The sequence below is a fragment of the Spermophilus citellus genome, assembly GCF_964194105.1.
Source record: "Spermophilus citellus genome assembly, chromosome: 16".
Taxonomy (NCBI): Eukaryota; Metazoa; Chordata; class Mammalia; order Rodentia; family Sciuridae; genus Spermophilus; species Spermophilus citellus.
In genome coordinates this window covers 82675897-82699257 of record NC_138196.1, presented here as the reverse complement: position 1 = coordinate 82699257, position 23361 = coordinate 82675897, and the positions used below count along the sequence as shown (strand labels likewise).

At 39.6% G+C, this 23361-nt stretch overlaps 1 protein-coding gene and 1 pseudogene across 3 annotated transcripts in view; both read left to right on the top strand.

Annotated features, from left to right (window-relative positions):
* AGPAT5 (1-acylglycerol-3-phosphate O-acyltransferase 5) overlaps nt 1–23361 on the top strand; it is a 65151-nt gene that overhangs the window by 8706 nt on the left and 33084 nt on the right. For both annotated transcript variants that reach the window (XM_081269416.1, XM_081269415.1), the window contains exons 2-4: nt 13946–14015; nt 19258–19373; nt 20466–20555. In XM_081269416.1, the coding sequence (XP_081125542.1) occupies nt 13946–14015; nt 19258–19373; nt 20466–20555 (276 nt within the window). The remainder of the gene's footprint in view (nt 1–13945; nt 14016–19257; nt 19374–20465; nt 20556–23361) is intronic.
* LOC308635449 (NADH dehydrogenase [ubiquinone] 1 alpha subcomplex subunit 3-like) lies at nt 531–6160 on the top strand (annotated as a pseudogene). Its single transcript has one exon. The product of its transcript is annotated as an NADH dehydrogenase [ubiquinone] 1 alpha subcomplex subunit 3-like (transcript).

Below are 23361 nucleotides of genomic sequence, written 5' to 3'. Positions count from 1 at the left end.
ATATACAGAGATACGAAAAACTGCACTCTATATGAGTAATAAGAATTGTAATGCCTTCCACTGTTGTCGTGTATTTAAAAAAAATAAAATCATTTAAAAAAATATATTGTTACAAGTGAACATATTTTAAAAAAATGGATAGGTAGGAACTTAAATATGGGGTGCCTGGACTCCAAATAAGAAGCCCCATGTGTGTCCTTGAGCCAGAGTTGAAGGCAAGCTTGTGGGAAGCTGGATGGCAGAAGGTGTGGCTAGACTCCGGAGAGGAGTGAGGGCAACTTCATTGCTGTAGTCTTGAGGCGAAGCTGCATTTATGTTCACTTCCATCACGGGAGTCTAGGTGTATGCTAATGTGGAGGTAGTTTACAGACAGTAACAAGTAGAGGTGATAGATAGTGGAAAATCTTAACCTGTTTTGTGAAACTGAAAAAGTGACCACAATTTGTTTCAGTGTCAGAATACTTTCTTTTTATAATTGTTCTCTTTTTCTATTCCAGTAAAAAACACTAAAAATAGACGATTGATATGTGATCCATGCCTTTTCGTTGACACCTAATGAGTATTTTAGTCACCATTTTATTCCTGCTTCAATTGGTTGGTAACATTTGGAATTTACTTCAAAATGTATTTTCCATGAATGGCTCTGGCTGCTAATCCCCTCCTTTGTCAATATTAACATATTGTAACAATAAAGTGTGAGAGTCTTAGTTTATATAAAATAAGCAGCTTTTCAGCTGAACTGCTTTAAGTGTAAAATAGTTTGAAAAACACAGGAAGCAAGATAAATAATTTAAGTCAGATTTTGATGTTTGTAGGATGTGTTCCAAATACTTCTAATTTCTTTAGTGATTCATATTTTAACTGACATGTTTTTCAAGATCCTCAAAGACAATGATAAGACTTCCTATTTAAAAACTGTTTATAATCTTTCTGTAGTATTACTTCATCAAAAGAATCCTAAACTGTTTTTTTTTCCCCCTTTCTTTTTTGGTACTGGGAATTGAACTCAGGGATGCTTAACCTCTGAGCCATATCCGCACCTTTTAAAAATATTTTATTTTAGAGACAGGGTCTTGCTGAGTTGCTTAGGGCCTCGCTAAATTCCTGAGGCTGGCTTTGAACTCGTGATTCTCCTACCTTAGCCTCCCAAGCCGCTGGGATTACAGGTTTGAGCCACCATGCCCAGCTGAGTCCTAAACTCTTAATAAGTGTGCATTCTGTGTCTTGCTGTAAAAGCACCTAAACTCTTGGAATTGAACATGCTTATTTGGAATTGAAGGAGACATCATACACCTCATCTATACTAATCCCGCCTTATTACATGTCTGAATTCTTTCCACCTTCTGCCAAAATCTTCCTAGTATTCCTAGTCTTAAAACAGAATGTGAGTGGATTGTATTTTCAGTTTTTCCCTCCGTTTAGCATCCACCAGAAGACCTTAAATGGCTTTTGCCCTTAGGCTTGGCTGGGCAAGGAAGACTAGGGGGCTTAGGTGTGCCTTTGCGTTTGCTTGCTTAAGCAGAACTGTGCAACCTTTGATACAGGAAATCAACCAATTCCAATCAATACAATTCCAGTCTACAACATAGGTCTTGCTAGGGAACCTTAGCTAGATAAGAAAATCTTAAAAATGTCAACAGAACTTTGTTTTTACACTTTTTACAGATGTAAACCTCTATAAATAAACCAGTTATTTAAGTTGCATTTGTGTAAAGTTTTTTAACTTCTTGATTTTAAATTTTAAATCACAGATGCAGTAACACATTCAACCACTGCCAGAGTATTTTGAGGAAGTTAGTTTCTCCTCCTCCCTCGCCTCCACTTTCTCAGGTGTATAATGGTCTGGTGTGTAATTTTAGGTGTCTTCCAAGAGCATTTATATAAATATTTGAACTAGGGGAAGACTCTGTCATTAAATGAACTTCTCAGGAGTACTTAATAGTGACCCTGCATAGCTCTCCTGTGCCATCATGAGGGAAAGAAAGGACAGTGTGACTTCAGTTTGCGTTTCCTCCTTCATATGTTTGTCTAATTTTGATGCTGATGTTTCTTCAGTAGTACTATAAGTTAATTTTCTTATTTTATGTTTCTTAAACAGAAGTTGATATTAATAGCTCGACAATTCAGTACTCAGTAATAATTTTTCAATAAGGTGGCTCTAGAACCTAGTAATGAATCAGTCATCCATCCAACAAATATTTGTGTGTGCACAATTTTCTGGGTGAACTGTGCTGGTTGTGAAAGGGTGAAGAAAAATAGAGACATGGTCTTGTTCTTGTCTTCTAGTGGGGAAAGTAAGCAACAACAAGATAATTACATTACTGTTCTGTGTGAGTTTGTTTAGCCTAGTGGGAGGAGGTAGTGGTTTGGAAAAACTTCCCTGAGCAAGTGACATGTTTTGCATGTTGACTCCGAAAAAGGGCTGGTTTGGAAGATACTGTGGTAATCCAGGTGAGAGGTGGTGGCTGAGTGGTAGAAAGATAGATATCACAAGGTATGAAAGAATTCCAGATCTGTTCTAGAAGGAGCCAGATGGCCTTGGATTGGAATTGAGAAAAAGAAAAGAAAAACCAAGGGAGCATTAGCAAACGTAGTGAATCCTACCATGTGTAGGTTCTGTTATGTGCTCTTTTCATTCTTGCAAGGTAGACACTGTTCTTCCCTTTTTATGGCTAGGAAACTGAGGCAGAGGTGCTTCCTGCCTGTAATCCTCAAGCAAGGGTTTATTTAGTCCAAGGCAGTCTAGCTTCAAGGTCACCTTGTTCTGAAGAAGCTTTGTCAGGTTTTATGGTTATATTGGTTGAAATGTGTTCCCTGTTCTCAAAATATTCACGCTAGGAAAAGCAAGGACAGACGATTACAATAGAGAATAATCTGAAATTGTTGGTGTGTTGCATTTATTAGCTTTGTGAAACAGATAAAGGAACTCTTAACTCTTTGCTGGGGTTATTCAAGAATGCTGTTATCAGTTGTCATGAACTACTTTGAATTTTTACTTGGAATACAAGTAACATAGTAACATGGTGTGTTTAGGGAAAAGAAATTCTCTATTGATAGGAGAACAAATGTGAAGGCTTTTAAGCACAGCATTCGAGTTTGGCTAAATTCTGTTCTGGCTCCTTTCCTTGGTTTTACTCTAGCCCAGCTCCTCCTTCTTCCCTTTGTCCTTCTTTCTTTGGCAAAATCTTCTCAACAGTGTATCTTTGGAACACTCTTCTGTATACTTAATTCTATCTCAGATCTCAGCTGTTCCTCATCTGTCGAGGTCTTACCCCATCTCAAGGTCTAGGTTACTTTTGTGTAACATTAACATAATTTTGACATGAAATTAGCATCTCTTATTATATATATATCGACTCCTCTATAAATTATAAGCTCTTGGAACTGGCAATAAAGGGGAGAGTCGGCCAGGAATAAGATGGCTGAGAAACTCCCCGCCTTTCTGAAGAATGCCTGGGCCAAGGAGCCGCTGCTGGTTGTGTCCTTCGCCATTGGAAGTCTCGCTGTGATTCTGCCCCCACTCAGCCCCTACATCAAGGAAGCCATCATGGTCAACAAGGACACACCCTACAACACCCAGTGCCTCTCCGAGATGATGGGAACATGCCTGACGGGCCCAGCCACCCCCAGGGCCCCAGCTTGGAGTGGCTGAAGAAACTGTGAGCACTTCCATTGACAGGGAGGAGGCACCTTTGCCTAATAAAATGTGAAACCCAAAAAATGAAATAAAGAGGAGAGTCAATAACTTGAGTTGGTTTTTCCCTTTTAACAGAAAAGCCACAAAACTCTACAGAAAATGCCACTCTGAATTTCTGTGGATGTCTAGATGAAAGACACTTGTAAGGAATGGGGATTCCTGAATGGCCTGACTAGTGGACAAGCTTTGGTTGGTCCAGCAGGGACTACAGGTTTAGTGAGGCTCTTCATTCTTTATTTAACTAAAGAGGGAAGAGCCCTGAGCTCCACCCTCAGGAGTCAGGTTGGAGACAGTGTACAAGAAGGTATACTGGAACGGCCAGAAACAACACAAAACTGGGTTGTTGAGTTGTCAGTAAAAGCCTGTAGTTTTATGTAATTCTCCAAGGTGTATTTTGTTTCCTCTGTTTCTCTAGGAATTAGCAACAAAATCCACAGTAGAGCGTTGCGTGGGTATTTTAGAGGACAGTTATGTATGCATAAGTGCAAGTGCTATCTGGAAGACAACTTTGCTCTCTCCTATCTTGGGGTGAGAATTCTAGAAGCAGAGAGAAATGAGGGCTGACAATACCTGGAAAGAAGAGTTATTAAGTTTCAGCCTCATATTAGGTAATAACCACAGAGGTGCTAATGTTTTGGGTTAATAAAATAGTCTCTGGCCTCAAATAGCATCATTTAGCAGTACAGAAAGAAGTTGATTAAAAGAGAAAAACCCTGAATGTATAGTGAGATAAAGACCAAAATAAAGAGATTAGCAAAGAACTTTGGAAAGAATGGTGTCATACACCTGCATCCCCGAGTGTCCTTCCCTGGTGGAGCTGTTGCTCATGTTAGCAGGTGATTCTGTCCATGGGTGCAGTGTCACGCATGCCACCTGTGCACTGACAAACCGCTTTGTTCCCATTCTTAACATGTATTTCTGTAGGAAGATTTTTTGGTTCTTTTTTTCAGTAACATATGGAAAGCCTTGACTTTTTTATTTGGAAACTTTACAGATAATAATAGATAAAACTATTATACTTGGGTATCTTGGGATGAGAAACTTAGGTTTAATTTCTATTTATCTTCTACAGTTGTGTGCCCATTAAATAAAGTGAGCAGTTCAATTTCAGTATTCTCATCCTTAACTGGAATATTTTTGTCATGCTGTTTTGAAGACTAGATGAGATAATGAAGTTGTCTAACTGACTGTTGCATCGGAGTGTTGAGGGGAAAAAAATACACTCTTAAAATAAAAACAGTACCAAGGAATGTGCATGTGTATAGAAGAGTGTTGTAATCTGAGGTTTGATTTAGATCAAATTTGATTTAGATTTGTGTTAATTGTCTTGCATTCTGATTATTATACAAATAACTATTTACTAATTCACTCTTGTTTCAGAAAGGCATCATGATTTTACTGTTTGATGAAATATTTTAATTTGGACCAAGCATAGGACCACAGTGTTTGTATACTTTATAGTACAAATCTCTTACTGTTTACTTGGTAATGTAGTTATGTGTTGCTTAACAATAGGGATATATGTTTTGAGAAGTATGTCATCAGGTGATTTAAATATCACACAGCTTCTTGATGCTGTGAATATGCATTGTGCAGGCATAACGCAGCAAAAAAATTTTTCATAAGTAAATAGAATACACTCTAAAATAGCAATAAAAAGTGTAGGATAGCAAACACAAACCATTAATAGTACTTGATTAATAAGTGTTATTTACCATACACAATTGTATGGCTGTACTTTTATGTGATAGTGGGCTTGTTTACACCACATCACCACAGACACAGTTGTATACAGTCACTAAGACGGCTGTTGTCACTAGGCAATAGGACTTTCTCAGCATCGTTATTAATCATCTGGGAGTACCATTTGGTGGACCAAAGTGTCATTACCTGGGGCAAGACTCTTTTTGGCATCAAAATACACTTAAAAATTTATTTAAAAGTACATCTAAGCCAGGCATGATTGTGTGCGCTATAATTCCTTCCAGTGACTCCAGGGGCTGAGACAGGAGGATTGCAAGTTCACGGCCTGCCTCATCAACTCAGGCCCTCAGCAATTTAGTAAGACCTGTCTCAAAATAAAAAATAAAGCCAGGCATGGTGGTGCATGCCCGTGATCCCAACAGCTCTGGAGGCTGAAGCAGAAGGATCAAAGTTCAAAGCCACCCTAGCTAGGCCCTAAGCAACTTAGCAATACCCTGTCTCAAAATAAAAAGGGCTGGGGATGTGGCTCAGTGGTTAAGTGTTTCTAAGTTTAATCCCTGGTACCAAATAATATAAAATAAAAATATAAAAAGGGCTTGGGTTGTGGCTCAGCGGTAGAGCACTCGCCTAGCATGGGCGAGGCACTGGGTTTGATCCTCAGCACTACATAAAAATAAATAAATAAAATAAAGGTATTATGTCCAACTACAACCAAAATATATTGTATATATGTTTATATGTATATACACACACACACATATATATTTATTTATTTTTAATAAAAGGGCTGGGGTGTGGGGTGTAGCTCAGAGGTAAAGCTCACAGATAAATCCCCAGTACCAAAAACAAAACAAACAACAAAACCATTTTAAAACTCATTCACTCTGTTTATGATTCATTTCAAATGATTGAAAGCATAGAGTATAAATAGTATATACAGTCATTTAAATTAAAATTATAGCTGCATTGCTAGTATTCAGAGACTTTTTGGGGAGAGGGAAATAGACTAGGCAGCTGTCTCTTTTATCTATTAATCACGGAACACTTTTGAATGAAACAGTTTTTGGTGTTGGATAATAACAGCAGACTGACACTTTTTTTGAGGGGTTACATGTTTCTTCCATTCTGTGAAGCAGTTTACATGCATTCATTCTGCAGATAGGTGTGTTAAGTTCAAGACTTTAGGTCGAGTTCTCATGATGAGGTGGTGGGCTCAGATTCAGTGAAGAAGTGACTCAACAAAAGAAAAAGGGTGTTTGGCTACTGTGGGTAGTACATTGTGGGGACAGTGACCAGGAAATGTAGGGCATACATGGGTGGTTTAGTACGGTTTGTTGTGTAGACTCACTCGGAATGGCAGTTTCTGGTCTTCCTGATGAGAAGGGAAGGGTTTTACAAAGGGCCATCGTGTCACCTTACACAGGGAGATGTATGCCCTGCCTTCATTTCAGGCAGACGGGTTGCGGGCAGAGCCTTCTTCTGTGCCTGCTGTTTCTCAGTTGCCATTAGTTAAATTATTAGGCCACAGTGGCAGTGTTTTGAGGTGGCATATTATGTTTCCTTTCAACATCATTGTATTTAAAGACAAGGAATTTTGTTTTCTAAATATGTATCATGTTTCAGGTTCTACATGCTGGAGGAAAATGGACTTCATTGAAATAAATGAATGCATTTTTTTTTTTAACAACCAAGAATGCTATATATTTTATGTCCCCAATTGGGGGTGATAGTTGGAGGCCTTGGGTATTAAAAACTTTAATTTCATTTTACTGCCTGTTATAAGACAAAAGAGAAAGTCCTCAAGTGGAAGCAAATTAAAAACAAATTAACAATCTGATGAAAGTAAAGTGAAAATAGTCTACATTTAATCCAGTCCTTGTGAAAGAAAGCCAGTTTGTGAAGGTAAACTTGTTTGACTAAAGCAGAATAAGAACTAGTGTATCATTTGCCATGAAAGTTATTATTCAAAAACAATTTTTTTTTGCCTCTGGATTAATTAAATGAAAAGAAAATTATTTTTTTTCTTTTCTTTTTTTTTTTTTTGCAATGGCAAGGGGGGATTTATTAGGGATCCATTCCAGCGCGCTGGGACTCCGTGCTCACTCAAGAAGGGAGAGCAGCCCGGAGCCCAGAGCAGAGGTCAAGCAGAGCTTAAGTACACTTTTTGGGGAGGGTGGGGGGCTCAGAACAAATCATCATGAGGTGCGGGAAAATTGAACAACGACTCTGATACATGATTAGTCCATTCATTGGCGGGAACAGGCTGGGCAGGGGTGATTGGTCACTTCTAAACTGGGTACACATTAAAACTGATTGGTTCGGGCCCTGTGACAAACTGCACTGGGCCCTAGGCTGAATGGCCAGTAGGGCGTTGTCTTAACTATCTCAGGAATCTGGGTGTAACAGAGGAACTTAATAGTACCTAATCTTTTACATTTCAATTCAAGGTTTCCAGCTTAGAAACTTTACCCTTTCATTCCCCACTCCTTTTTCTGACTACTTTTAATCTTAAAAGTAATGAATCATAATTATTGGGGAGTCTCATTTTTTATCTCTGTCGGTGGAGCATATTGCCTTCTGATTACCATGGGTTGTCCTGTGTTTCCTGGAATCATTTTTAGCATGGCCTCCATTTTAGATTTCACTCGGTATTAGACCCCGATTTATCTAACTACACTGACTACCTAACTTTAAATCTGGCTTCATTCCCCCCTCTAATTTGGGAACTCCTTACTGCTGTGAGGAAGGGGGACGAAGAGGATCTCTCTGGCTTCTTCAGGCTGAAAAGGGACGGTGTGGGGCAAGCAGTTTGGAGTCCCCCTTAAAAATATCGGGTCTATCGAGTGGTCCATGCTAAAAGTCCAATTCAGAAGTAATAGGCTGGAGGGCCATTCGAGTGATAGGTGGTCTTTTTTTTCCTTGGGCCTGAGTTCCAAGCTGCTTCTGTTTGCATATCAGCTTAAGCCCTGGCTAAGGTCGGAAATGCACCGCGCGGCTGGTGGCAGCCGGTTGCCGGCAGAGGAGGGGGAGGAGGGGCAGTCCCCCCGCTGACCTCACCCCCGATTCCGGGACAGATCCGCAGATCCCAGCAGACTGTGCGGACCCCACCCATGCAGGAAGAGATTCGCAGAGGTCCTGAAAGGTTAGAAGCCATGATCTGGATGGCCATGCAGCCCCTGCCCCGAAGCTGTTCGTTGGGTCTCCCTGTCCGGCGATGCGCAGTTCCCGGCCAACGCACCAAATGTAAGGGTCCGGCGAAATGTCGGAGAAGGAGAGACCACACGAGACTAGCTCCATGCAATGGCAAGGGGGGATTTATTAGGGATCCATTCCAGCGCGCTGGGGCTCCGTGCTCACTCAAGAAGGGAGAGCAGCCCGGAGCCTATTATTTTTCTTTAAAGGGATTTTTTATGAGTTTTTTTTAAATGGATATGAACCTAAAACAATCAGTTGTGAAGATATACTTATGATCAATCTATAATTACCTAAAGAATTATAAAATTCAAAAGAGCAACAAACAAGAGCCTTAGTGTGAGAATGGCCTTAGGCCTGCGCCCAAGCAACTCCATTTTAAAAGCTCCAGACTGACACCTGCAGTCTCACCAGGCACACCCACAGAGCCCTCCAGTAAGGCCTCAAACAAGTTACTTCCCCTAAACCGAGTAAAGCCCCTGGCAGGCTATCCTTGCAATCAGTAGAAGATCAGGGTAGAGACCATCAGACAGATGTTTCTGACCAGTAGAAGATCATGGTAGAGACCATCAGACAGATGTTTCTGACCAGTAGAAGATCAGGGTAGAGACCATCAGACAGATGTTTCTGACCCCAGGGTAAATGATGTCACTGAGAAATCCGGTGGTAGCTGCTAAGGATTGAAAGGGGAGTTCCAAAGCCCCAAAATTTAGTATTAATAATAGAGCTAATGAACAGGGATTCAGCCAGCCGAAACAACAAGGATGCACTCGAGCTAGAGAGCCTGATGAGGACCTGACATCCCATCACTTGTCTTTGTTTCCTGACCCTCTGGGTGATCCTCACCGCTCCAAACTCTACCACCTGGTCTTTGGTGAGAGCAGCAACTCCTCCCTATGACCCTCTCCTCAACCCGTTGTCCACTCCATGCCAGGAAAACCCTGCCTTGGCTCCAGACCTGGTGGCCACAGTCTGAGTGAGTGTGCATCTGCTGGACATAAAGCCTAAGGCTTGAGACTTTTGAACTCAGCACGCAAAGGGAATGTCTTTCATTAGCCTGTCATGATTAAATGTGTTTGCAGTGCTTAGAATTAATCTAGAATTGTTTGCTGTGAATTGATTAATCTAGAATTTTTGCTATGAACGGATTATGTCTATTGCAGTGCCTAGCATTAAGGATTGTTGTTTTCTTGATTAAGAACCTATAGAGTAAAATTGTATTGAGTAATTTGAGTGAATAAAGCATTGAAAGGGGCAGAAGCACGTAGACATTCTTTATTTCTCCCCTCGACTGCATACGTTGCAATTTTGCCCCCTCACAACACTTAGGTGTTCATGTGGTTTGTTTTGAAGGAACAAATTATCTGTAAGATGTATTCATAAAAGTGGCTAATGTGGGCTGGGCATGTAGTTCAGTGTAGAGCCCTTGCCAGGCTGCTCCAGGCTCTGGGTTCAGTCCCTAGTACTGAGAAACAAAACAACAACAAAATTTTGCTAGTGTAATTTAAAATAAGAGTGCTAGAAGATTCATAAAATTAGGCCTTTAAAAGTTCACTGGTATATTTAGATTGCTTTATTTATATTTATTAAAAATCTGATTTTATGTTGAAAATGAGGTATAGGTTTCCATACCTGTGGAATACAAAAGTGCAGACTCGGTGCTTCAGTAAACATCTGTTGAATCTGGGATCCTGGGCTCTGGGGGTAGAAAAATGAGAAGCTCCTAGACCGTGAGGGATGCGACTGCCAGCCCAGCACATCCCATGCCCTGGGATGTGAGTGGGCTGTGAACAGGGTGTGTCACAGGTGATCTGACTTGGTGATCACTGGAGGGAGTGTAGGTGTGCTGGGGGCAATCATGTAATGATCTCGCAATTTGTGAGAAATTTTTTTAAGTTCTTCAGAGTTTTTTTAAAATTTTGAAAATATTATAGCTATCTCAGTCTTATACTTCTTTTTATTTGTTCTGATTAGTTATGCATGAGAATAGAATGCACTTTATACATCATATATAGTTGGAGTATGATTTCTCATTCTTCTGGTTGTACATGATGTAAATACCACTGGCTGTATAGTTATATATGTATATAGGGTGATAATGTCTGATTCATTCTACTGTCCTCAGTCATACTTGTTTTTTTTTTTAATTTTATGAGATGCTGAGGATCAACCCCAGTGCCTCACCCATGCTACGCAAGCACTCTCCCTCTGAGCCACAACCCCAGCCCCAGTCATATACTTCTTAATAAGATAATGATTATTAAATGTTTTTGAAAATCTGTATTCTTCAAATGAAACTCCCCCCCCCCCACATTAGTAGACTGAAACACATAACCTTTCCACTTAAGTGGAAGAAATTTTATATTTCTTAGTGTGAAATGCTTGTTTACACTTGGACCCTCAGAAATGTAGGATATTAAAAATTGAGTATATTCAGTGAGCCAACATTGAACTTATACATTCTTGTTTTTGGTTTATCAGCATCTATTTAAATACTTAGTAATGATTTACATCTGTTACATTAAGATTTACTTTATCATTTCACTTGCTTTATCTCAGATCTTTTAAGTCTTAATTATGACAGGCTCTTCTTGTATTTTGTAACTTCTTACTTCTTAAATTCCAAACAGTTTGTATTTGAGCCATGAGTGGAAAATCTTAGAGAAGAGGCTGTCATCCAAATACCTACTTTGAGATTCCAAATTATATTTTGTCAAAGGCTTATCTTTTGCATTTTAGTTGGAAATATCATTTCTTTCAATATGATATGTATATGGAAGAAAAATCTTTATTAGTAAATGTCACAATTGAACTGCATTTCCCTGTTCATTTTACCCAGTTGAATTAATTGTTTATACTTTCTTTAGCTTCCATTAAAGGTTGGTTTTTAAAGACTGAGCAAATTTAACTTTGAATTAATCAACTAAAATACTGAAGTTAACAGTTATTTGTAAGCCATTTCAAAGTGGGAACATTAGTTTTGTAGGGACTACAGATATAAAGTTTTTTAAAATTTTTTTTTATGTAGTCTGTATGCTTTATTTGTTCCATTGATGTGTTTATCGTGTGCTCTTTTTATTTTTTTTAAGGGTAGAGAAATTCATTGGCAAAAGTAGAAATATCTACTAGGAAAAGATGGCCTTTTATACTAAGCTTTTAGGTTCATGGTGTATTCCCAAACAAAAATAGAAAATTGTAGTATTTTAAAGCTGGCTTGGAGCCCCAAAAGTGGTGATATGTAGTATTTTTAAGCTGTTGGTATGGTTAACTGCTCAGGGGTTTTTGAACAAGAAACTTGGTTTCTATACACCTCAGCTTGCTTGAGTGTAAAACCAAGGCTGGACACACTGTTTCAGTCCTCTGCATACATTGAGAAACCTTAGATGATTGTGCTTGTTTTTGTGCTTCTTCTCTACCCTCAATGTGCTTGTTTGATTTTAAAATGAGATATGTTTAGGTTTATTAAAAAATTTGAAGTGCTATGTTTCCTGTGGATGGCACTATAATCTGTAATCTTGTGAAAACTGCTTTTTAAAAAATTTTTTACAATTTTTTTTTTTGTTTTGTTTTTTAGTTGTCAATGGACCTTTATTTTATTTATTGATACAGGGTGCTGAGAATCGAACCCAGTGCCTCACATGTGCCAGGCAAGCACTCTGCCACTGAGCCACAACCCCAGCCCTGAAAACTGCTTTTTAATAGCTTTTTTGCCATCAATCTTCAAAGGCTGCAGCTTAGCTGTTTCTTAGTAGATCTCTGCAAGAAAGTGAGAAAGGAGCCTTTGGATGGTTCACGTGTTGCCTTCAGCTTGGGGGCTAGGCATGTCTCTAAAGAACCTTGGATATTCTACCCAAGGAAGTGAAACCTGAAACACTGCTACATATCTGCAGTACTTTTAAATTGAGTGTGTACACAAGGGTCCTGAAAAAGTCCTGTGCTCGTTGTTAAGGGATTGGGCTCACAATCTGGAGTCCCTCCAGTCTTAACCCTGCACAGATCAATCATTTGGTTTTATTTGTATTTACTGTATTTATTTATGCCATTGATAAACCTTATTTTAAAAATTTGGGCATATATTTATACCTATTAGATTCATAGCACTATGTGGTTGTCAAAGATAGAAGAAACTTCAGTCTGAGTTGCTGACCTTTGGAACTTTATGTCACCTAGTTGCATATTCTACAAAGATATTGCATTAATGTCCTTTCTTTTTTGTTAAGATGCTAATGAATAAAGAAAGTCGCCTGTGGATGAGCTAGATCTAAAAAGCCTTAGCTAATTCATAAGCTTGCATACTCCATGATGACAAGGAACAAAAACAGAAAAGCCCTGAATTAAAAACAAAGCAAGGGCTGGGGTTGTGGCTCAGTGGTAGAGTATTCACCTAGCATGTACAAGGCACTGGGTTTGATCCCCAGCACCGCATAAAAATAAGTAAATAAAATGAAGGTATTGAAAAAAAAGCAAAACCCACCATTAACAGTCATTCCTTTGAAGTCTTAAGAAGTGTACTGCCAGCTTCTTTAAATTATTTATCATGGATTACTTAAGACATGTAAAACTTCAGAAGGTCTAATAAAAGGAACCCTATGTCTCTACCACCTGATTTAAGAAATGCAGCTGACAGGCGGACTGGAAGCTCTCAGGGCATCAATTCCTGATGGAGATACAGAGTTCTGATCACCAGGCCATGTTTCCCTGGTACTTACAGAATACAGTGGTAATCTTTTACTTGGTACTCAAAAGACCTGACGTTCAGTGCAGTCCCCCTTCTGCCCTCCTTGCTCCAGTTCACCAGCTCCTCTCTCTGGGCTTTCCCCACAACACTGCTTGGCGTGCCTCAGCAGGACTCCAGCACTGCTGCTTCATTTGACCTTATGTTTGTGAACATTTTCCTTTTGTCCCTGGAAATCACACCTATGAAATGCACAGCTTTGCAGCTTGTAGTTCTTTAAAATATACTGTACTTTGATTATACGTGTGTTATGTTGTCATTGCAGTTGTTGTGTACGTGTCTGTCTCTTCCACTAGCTTGCAAGCTATTTGAAGGAAGAGGTATCTTTTGAAAAATTTTATATATTGCTAGCAATCAGTTAATGCTTGTAGCCTTTTTCTGGAGGATGTTTATCATTCTGTTTTATGCTATGACCATTAACCTGCCCTACGTTTGTCTACTTTATAAGCATGAGCTATTTATGATCTGTGAGGCTTCTGAGAGAAATTTAATTTTCGTTAATTATGGATATATTTACAACATCACATGTGTGTCAAATTTTTCACATTGTCTTAGTTTGTATATTACAGTAGTATGTGTTTTAAAATATCAAAGTAATGTTTCTTTTTGTCTTTTAGATATTGCTATATGGAGATTTGCCAAAAAATAAAGAAAATATAATATATTTAGCAAATCATCAAAGCACAGGTTTGTATTTCATTTGCATGAGATTTAGGTTTTTCTACAAATGGTTCATGGGCATTCAAAATAATACTTTAATATATTTAAATGAAGTGGGGTCTTTTTCTAGTTGTTAAAACAGGCATTTTTTATGCAGATTTTCTATGCAGATTTTCTATCTGTCCTTGTATTTTTGTGATTTTACTTTTTGGAAAGTCAGTAATGTGAAAGTTCTGAATTTGTCTATACTTCTTTGTAAATGAGTTGTTTCTTTGCTTTCCCCTATTCCTTAGAGTAACTGTTGAGACTGTCCATTCTTCTCTTTGTGAGCTGTCTGCAGGTGCAGGTGGTAGGTCAAAGTGGGTGCACCCTGTGCACTCCTAGCTGCGGCCTGCACAGTTGGGCTAGTGTGCATGCACTTGCACACTTGCTGATCATGGCCTTCTGTTCCCACTGGTCCACCTCCTTTTGCCCCTTCACATGCCTTCGTTTTAGCTCCAGCTTGCTAGTCTCTGTCAGAGAAATCACAGGAGACTGTCTCTAGTAGACTTTGAATTAGGTCAAGGTGCTTTTCAAAAGCTGTTCATTTTTAAATAATTACCAGGAATTTGTAAAAATAGTGCATCTAGTCCCATAACCCCTTTACTAAGTCTCCCTCAATGATAACATTTTATAAAACTGTAGCCAGTCTCAAAACCAGGAAAGTGACACTGGTTAAGGCACTTTTTTCTTCAAATAATTTAGTCAAAAAACAAACAAAAATCTCCATATTTTTCAAAGCTGTAGCTACTTTTGATGCATGCTTCCTAAATTCCATTTTAATTACTTTTAGATATACAGTATACCCAAAGCTAAAAACCACCGGATCAATGATAGCGCTCTCATGGAAGATCACGAATGCCCATGGCTTTCCTTTGTTTTTTCCTATCAGCTGTCCTCATGATCTTGTTGCTTTTATTACCTTAGGTAAGTGTAGAAAGTGAAAGCAGTTAAAGTGAATTTTTCTCAATTTAGCATATGAATGACTACATTCAGATGGATAGGATCAGAGCTGGAGAAACAGGGGTGGATAGGAATTGTGACATATCTGTGTATTTTTCCCAATTTTATTAATGGGACTGGCTCAGATTATTTGATCTAATTACATTTGACTTTAGTAGAAATAACAGCCTCTTGGGATGCTGGCTTGCCCAGACGTGATGCCCTTTTTTAAACCAGTAGGACAATCCTGCCATTCTTGTCCTGGTGCTGAGGAAGAATTTCTACCAGGCATCCAAATAAAAAAGACATTCATGGGTCTACCATAGGGAATGACCTGTGATAGCATTATTTACCCCACATCTTTCAATTATTATTGACTGAGTCACTAATTTAACATAGAATTTTCTTTATCAGAATTCTCTTGAAATTCCTTGTTCAGTTTCCTGCCAGCTTCCCCTTTTCCGGGTTTTAGTGGAAACACTGCTCTTAATAGCTGAGGTCCTGGTACTGACAAGCAGAACACGTCCTGGGACTACTCCCGAGGCTGTGGTGGTGGTGATGAGAATGGAATAACCCCCACTGCCGTTTCCATGCTTACTCTGTTGGCCTTTCCCTGCCTCTCTCCGGAGTGAGAACTTCTGGGAGATCGTTTGTGGAAACACGATACATGGAAACAGTTCTCCTTCTGTGTTGGGATTGGAATGTTGAAGGTGGTGGCATGAACTCCACACTGGGCCCACCCTAACCTGTAGAGAGCCACTCCCTTCTACTCCCTGCCCCAAGCCCATGGCTTTCTTGCATTGCTTTAGCACCGGGTCCTGATACCAGGCAGCCTTTGGAATTTGGGAAGGCTACTTTTGGAATGCTTTCTAAACATGCACAACTGGGGGACATACCAGAAGAATGAGTTCAAATTACTTTAGAATTGCAGGCTTTGGTTAGTATGTGATGGAAGGTATGGAATCTTCCCCCAGAAACACGTACCCATAAAATCTGCATGTAGTTTTTTGATTCCAGAGGTTCTCAAAGCCTAACCGTAGACTAGGTTCCTTGACCTCTTGTGTGTAAAAACCCTTTTGAGATATTAAAAGCCACAATTAAATATCTCTGAAAAATGTAATTGGCAGAAAGAACATTTCAAAGACCCCTGCTCAGCTTGGGCTTTCTAGTTCACCCTCCATGAGGCCTGCCAGAGTAAATGAGTTTCCTGGCTGTTGTTCAAATAGAATTGACATGTAAATGAGTCTCCCTCATCCCTTGTTTTCACTTGGCATGCCCTTGCTGTCTCTACATTCTTAGTTTTTGTTAACTTATTTCTTACCAGTGTTACCAAAGACAAAAGTCTATGTCTTCCCCTCATTCTTCTTTTATTTTATTTTATATTCTTTTTTTTATTGGTTGTTCACAACATTACAAAGCTCTTGACATATCATATTTCATACATTAGATTGAAGTGGGTTATGAACTCCCAATTTTACCCCAAATGCAGATTGCAGAATCACGTCGGTTACACACCCACAATTTTACATAATGCCCTATTAGTAATTGTTGTATTCTGCTACCTTTCCTATCCCCTACTATTCCCCCTTCCCCTCCCTCCCATCTTCTCTCTCTAACCCATCTACTGTAATTCATTTCTCTCCTTGTTAATTTTCCCATTCCCCTCACAATCTCTTATATGTAATCTTAACTATCTGCTTTGAACACTATTTATCTTTAATCTCACAAATGCTCCCTTTTCTGGGTTTAGGTGGCAATTTCCTTGACTAACAGCATGTGTGGTGAGTCAAGTAGATGTGGCTTTGAAGTCAGGGACCCTGGTTCATGTGAGTTTGTGGGCAAATTACTTAACCTCTTGGAGGCTAGTTGTTTAGGTGTCATATCTACTGATGGAGGTTTTAGGCAGTTTACATTTAGGTTATCTCGTGATCCCAGTGGTGAATATGGCTTAGGGGTGGCGTTCAACAACAGTAGTGAGGATGAGAGCTAACCGTTAGCACAGTGCTGTGCCCACGGTAGCTGAGTGCTCCATGTGCTGTGTCTCTGTACAGCAGACCTTTATGAGTTAGGAACTAGCGTTACAACAGGATGATAGGGTTGAGGGAGATAAAAGGTGGCTGCCCCTCCTCATCCCTCCACTCTCTCCTCACGATGGATGAGGGAGCGTGGCCCTGCTTTGTTTGGTTCACTGTTGAAGAATTCTGACTTAGCCAGAATGTGAAATATGAATAGTTACTCCAAAGGTAATATGTTATTGTGTCAGTTGTAATCTAGTATTACCTATCTGAAACCTAGCTGAGAACAAACAGCGAGACAATTAAAAAACATATGTCTTTTGACTGCTTTAGTTAGTTGTTAAACTTTTCCACAAAAAAATTTCAAGTTTAAGGGCATTGCTCAGGGCAGGTTATTAGGATCATGACATATTTTGGAAATCTTATTCCTTCTTACAACATTCTCAGAATATGCATCCAAGTCCACGACATAACCATGCTTGTTTCAAAAAATACATTTATTATCCCCTAAACTTTAAAAAATAATCGTTGCAGGAAAAGATGCCAAATCTGTTTTTTAACTTCATACTCCCTGAATATATACCATGATGTACTTTAACCTGGGAACCATATAGAGTCATATCAAATTAGTTCTTAATATTGAATCTACTTTTAAATTTGGAACAGTTATAACAGGCTTGGTTATGTGTTTTTAAGATGATTTTGAAGAACTGTGTCTCAGTGATGGTTTATTTGATCTAAGTTAGAAGAGACTAAGGAGAGGGCTTCTGAAGAAAGTTGTATACCTTAGAAAAAAGCCATAGTTGATAGCATTACAGTTTGTGTAATAGACACAGCTGCCATTTACTGTCTAACATAGACAGAAATCTTTAGGCATCAGTATATAAGGATCCATAACAATATATATATATATACACACACACACACACACACACACACACACACACACACACACATATAATTGTAAGTCTTAAAGGCATCAAAAACCAGGTAATCTGTGAGTGGTAATCCCTAATTAAAAAGAGAAATTTATAATAATTGGTAAGACTTTTTCTAGAAGGTTAATTTCTAGTGTTTAAATGGCTATATCTTCAGGACAGTCTAGATAGTATGTGCGTTGTCTAAAGGATTTCACGTGACTGAGAGTTAGTCATCTTGTAGTCTGTGGAAAACTATCTCCTTTTGTTAAAACTTTATTGTGATTTCTTTAAATTCCAGACTTATTTCGTAGGCTTTAAAACATTTTTTTCTCTTTAATTACTCCATTTGTTCTCATTTCCATGGCCTTGAATATGCTTGTGATGCTAGAAGTATATTCTTTGCACAGTTTCTTAACAAATGTATTTTTTAAGTCTCACACCTTGAGTTCATCTGCTAATGCTAGAGTATCCTTCACGTTTCACTTTACACTGCCCTTCTCACCAGGAGAGGCCGTTGGCAGCCACTGGCTTTCAAGTCCGGTTTCTCTGGCTCTCAAGACATTATTATTATTTGTCCCCTTCATTTCCTTTCCTCTCATCTGTTCAAAGCGCCTCCTCTGTTACTGTCTTCTGCACCCCGTTTGCTGGTCCTGTTTCTTTGCTTTGGCAAGCCCACTTCTGCAGGTCAGCGTTTCTTCTGTTTGAAGCCCAGTGCACAACTTCTTGGAAGGCTTCCGTTGCCGCTCCTGTCGGCTCACTTACGCTTTGCTCTTGGTTTCGCGACTCTTTGGTGATAACATAGCGGGGTAATGGGTTATCGGGGACCTTGTCCCTTGGTTGGTAAGGAGCACACGTCTCCCTAGCCTCGTTGTAAGGCATCTGAGACCTTCTGAATACCAGTGTGACCTAGTACTGTGCCCAGAGGCTCGTTCATAGAGGGCCCTGGCCTTTTGTTGAGCATGTGTGTCCAGAATATTTAGTCACCCTTGATAGTTTCTTGGCATTTTCTGCTTATAATTTCCCCCTTTTTATGAAAAAAAGAAAAAAATATGTCTTAATTTTAAAAATTCAGCTTATTCTTTGTAAAATACTTCTGTTGAATTAGTTGATACTTTGTGATTTTTTTTTCTTGTGTCCTTGAAATAAAAAGCCTTTTAAGAATTGGAGGATAATGTAAAAAAGAAAAAAAAATCCCCACAATTTAAGTTTTTTAAGTATCTGGGGTTTATGTAAAGTAATCTTAAACATTCTGATTATTCTCATAGCATATTCCTAACACAGTGCTGTGAAGAAGCTGTTTCTGTGGTCTCTGGGGAGGGGCGCTGGACATACTGACGGAGTCTGTCTTTGCAGTTGACTGGGTTGTTGCTGATATTCTGGCCATCCGGCAGAATGCTCTCGGACACGTGCGCTACGTGTTGAAGGATAGGCTCAAGTGGCTTCCATTATATGGGTGTTACTTCTCTCAGGTAAGTTTTCTTTCCTCTACTTTTTCCTTTACATATGGGTCAGTTAAAAAATATATTTTAAGTTTGACATACACTTAATATAAATATATGTGGATTTTTTGCTTCTGTTTTGTGGTGTCTTCATGCATGCTGAGCAGTCGCTGTACCACTGAACTATATCCCCAGAATTTTTCTTTGGTATTTTTGATGTTGTATATGTATATATGTGTCTAATTGTCCACATAGTTAAATGAAATACAAAAGTACAAAAGTCAGATAGGAAACTAAAGACATAGGATTCAGTAGTCAGTTACTTTAAGAAACCAATGATAAAATTAATTGTGATCTCTCAGAGATTAAGCAAAATAATGAGCTAATGTGTAAAGTTCTTAGCATGAGGGCATTTATTTTCTAAGGTCCTAAAGTGCAGGATCCAGGTGTGAGAGAGCTGGTTTCTGCCCAGCCTTTCTCCCTGGCTGGCAGATGACAGCACCCTTCCTGTGTCTTATGTGATCTTGTTCTGTGCACTGCATGCCTGGTGTTTGTTTTCCTCAGAAGGATGCAGTCATTCTGGCTCAGCCCCCCCCCCCCCCCCAGGACCTTGATGTACTTACCCCTGTCTCCACACAGTCACCATGGAAGTTGGAGCCTCAACACCTGGGTTTTGGGGAAACAAATGTAGTCTTTACCAGTGCCACGTAAATAGCTGTAGCTGGGTCATTTTTTCAAATCCCTAAAGGTTGTTAGTGCTGACATTTAAGAATACTTTTTAGTGATTCTGTAATGAATCAGAGGAAAATTGGGAGTTAAGATCCATCTGATAAATAGAGTTTTTGGTTTAAAGGATATATTTTTAAAAAAGAAAGGATATTAACTACCAACAAACTAAACGTTCATATATTTTCATAGGATAGCATGCAATTTTATTGGAATAATGTCAGAACAGAATGTTTAAGTTATATAGGTACTAATATTTGAATTATTAAATATACCTTAAATTGTGAAATGTTTTTTTGTTCCTTACTATTCAGGAGCAGAGTTGCCTCTCTGATGATTGTGGCCGTTGGTTAATTTAAAAGTAAATAATTTTTCTCCCCATTTTTTCATGTGCAGCATGGAGGGATCTATGTAAAGCGAAGTGCCAAATTTAATGAAAGAGACATGAGGAGGAAGCTGCAGAGTTACGTGGACGCGGGGACCCCAGTAAGAGTGCTGTTTGTGTTTTTCCTTAGCAGCTCCTAATTATTAATCTAAGGATCAAGGTAACATTTAAGATTTGGTTTGAAAGTACACAACCATATAGGTACTAAATAATTCAGAGTTTTGTGAGGCAACAAAAACTCTCTAAATAAAAGTCAGTGATTCTTTTTAGCCATCAGAAAGGTTGCTGCGGACAATTAAGTCCTTTCCTGGTGGTTGTCAGTGTCGACCTTAAAGAGGAATAAAAAGAACATTTGATACTTTTGGAGTCTATAAATAGAAAACGGCAATGTGCTGGTAACCCTACACTTGAGTTCCTCGGAGCTCATCGAACTTCTGTCTTCTTTAGATCAGATTTGGTACTAGAAGCAGCCACTGTTTTCTGTCAGTATAAATTTGGATTTTTCTTATACACTGAATTGTTTGAAAAACCAGGAGTATTAATATTTACATTCAATGTGAATATTATTTTCCAAAACTATGCTTTAAAAAAACCAAAAAACCAAGAATCTTGATCTTCTATTTGAAGAATGTCAGTTGCTGCCAAATGACTTTTTCCCATGACTCCCCCTGGATCAGCAACAGGATTGCCATGACGGCTTGGGATCTGTCTTTTCAGTGCATTCCAAGTGCTCCGAAACTTTGCTCAGGGGCTCAACTTCTTTTCTTTTTTTTCTTATCCCCTCTCTCCTCCTCTCCACTTGCCAGGGCTTGTGGGCAGCAGCCTGGGCTCCAGTTGAAGGGATTCTGCTAGTCAGCCGGTGAGGTACCCAGTGTGAGCATTTTCTCATAAATGTTCTTTGGGTGTTTTTGCAGTAGGAGGTGGCGTGCAGTCTGGGCAGATGGCAATGGGATGAGATGAGGGGAAGAGCCGCCCTGTGTCCTGTATAGCGCACTCTGGAGGACAGGCATTGAGTCGAGAAGGGACTACTCAGTTTTATACAGTGTGGTGGGTTTTTGATACAGTGGGGGTCATTTTGTAGATCTCCAAAAGACAAACTAGATTGGAAATATTTATATCCACTTTTAAGAGTTTTAAATTTAAAGACATGGATTAATGTGTTAAAATGTCCATTTTTCTTTTCTCCTTATTGGCTCTACAATTTGGTGTCTATCATTAATTTTGGAAAATTTCTGTTTGTTACAGGTTGAGTATCCTTGAGAACTAACCAGAAGTGTTTCAATTTCGAATTTTTTAGATTTTGGAATTTTCCATAGGCTTTACCTGTTGAACATCTCTAATCAAAATCTGAAATGCTCCAAAATCTGAAACTTTTTGAGGAATGTCAGTATTCAAAATTTTGGATTTTGGAACATTTTGGATTTGTGATTTTTGAATTGGGAGTGCTCAACCTGTGTTTCTTTGAATATTATTGCTATCCTGTTCTCTCTCTCTTCTCCGGTTACTGGTGTGTTGGATCATTTGATGCTGTCCCACAGCTCTTGGATGCTTTACCCTGTCCCACAAATTGCCCTCCCCATTCTCATTTTTATTTTTGTGTTACAGTTTGGGTACCTTCTGCTGATTGCCTTCAGGTTCACTAGTTCTTCTTGTGGCTGTGCTCAGTCTGTACTTGAGCCAGTTAAAGGCATTCTTCACCTGTACCTGGTCCTTCCTCTCAACATTTCTCTTTGACTCTCTCATGATTTCCTCTTTGTACTGAACGTCTCCACTTGAGAACCTTGATTGTGCCTCTCATCCTTGCTGGCTGTATTCCAGCGTCTATCTGAGACCAGTGCTTCTGGTGGTTCTATGTCCAGACCCTGCTTTCATCTGCCTTTTCACACCTCCTAAGATTTTGAAAGTTGTCATCTTGGGTAGACTGGAAGGCACTGAGGCAGATCGTCCCGACACTTGGAAATGGTCGCACCTTTCTTTTTCCCTGTGTTGGGAGTGGAGTCTGCCAGCCAGCAGTTGTGTTAGGTTTGAGCTTTGCTATGTCGTGTTTTGTCTTTGGGGCTTTAGATTCCAGTAGCTTTCATTACTTTGTGCTCAGGATGGAGGGCGTCTTATTGGAGAGTTTTCCCTAAGTGTCTGTTCCATGCCCAGCTTTTACTCAGGCTCCCTCTCCCCACAGTACTCTGGAACGTGTTGCTGAGCTCTGCTGATTTGGGAGTGGGAAAGAAGGAGTATTTTTGTTTTGATTCAGACTTAGGGAGGGTATGGAGGGCAGCCTTCTCTGACCCTGCCTTTGCCCCTCTGTCTGTGCCTGGATGAATCCCTGCCCTCCCTCCTCTGCGGCTTCTTTCTTCCTGCTCTTCCCCTCGCCTCCTTAGGTTTCCATCCACATGTGAAGTATAGCAGAAGTTTCTTGCTCTTCTACCAGCAACTGCACAGGAGAGTGGAGGGAAGGGCCTGTGTGGGCTGGGCGGCCGTTCAGGGCTGCTTCTCTCTCCAGGGCTGTGTCGTTCTCTTCCCGACTCCAGCATTTCCCCCTTTGTCTTTCCTTGGTTTTCCCTTCCTCCTCACTTCCTTCCCTCCTTCAGGTTGTAGTGCCTGTGGCCATCAGGGGTGCTTCTGTTTTACTGGTTCACATTTGGCTTTTGAAAATTGGTAACAATTTTTTAAAGAGACTTTTTTAGTGGCCCCCAGCATTTCCTAGGTAGGCAAGTGCTGACATCTCTTCTCCCCTTTGAGCCCCTCCCTCAGTGTTTGGTGGGGGTTGCCTTGCAGCCTGTCAGCTCTTTGAAGTTGTGAATTTACATGCTGCCAGTGTTGTGTTGGTGTAGGGTTAGGAGCAACCTTCTTCAGTGTTGTGCATGCTAAATTAATACGTGATTCTGAGACAGTTGCTAAAGTTGTTGAAGC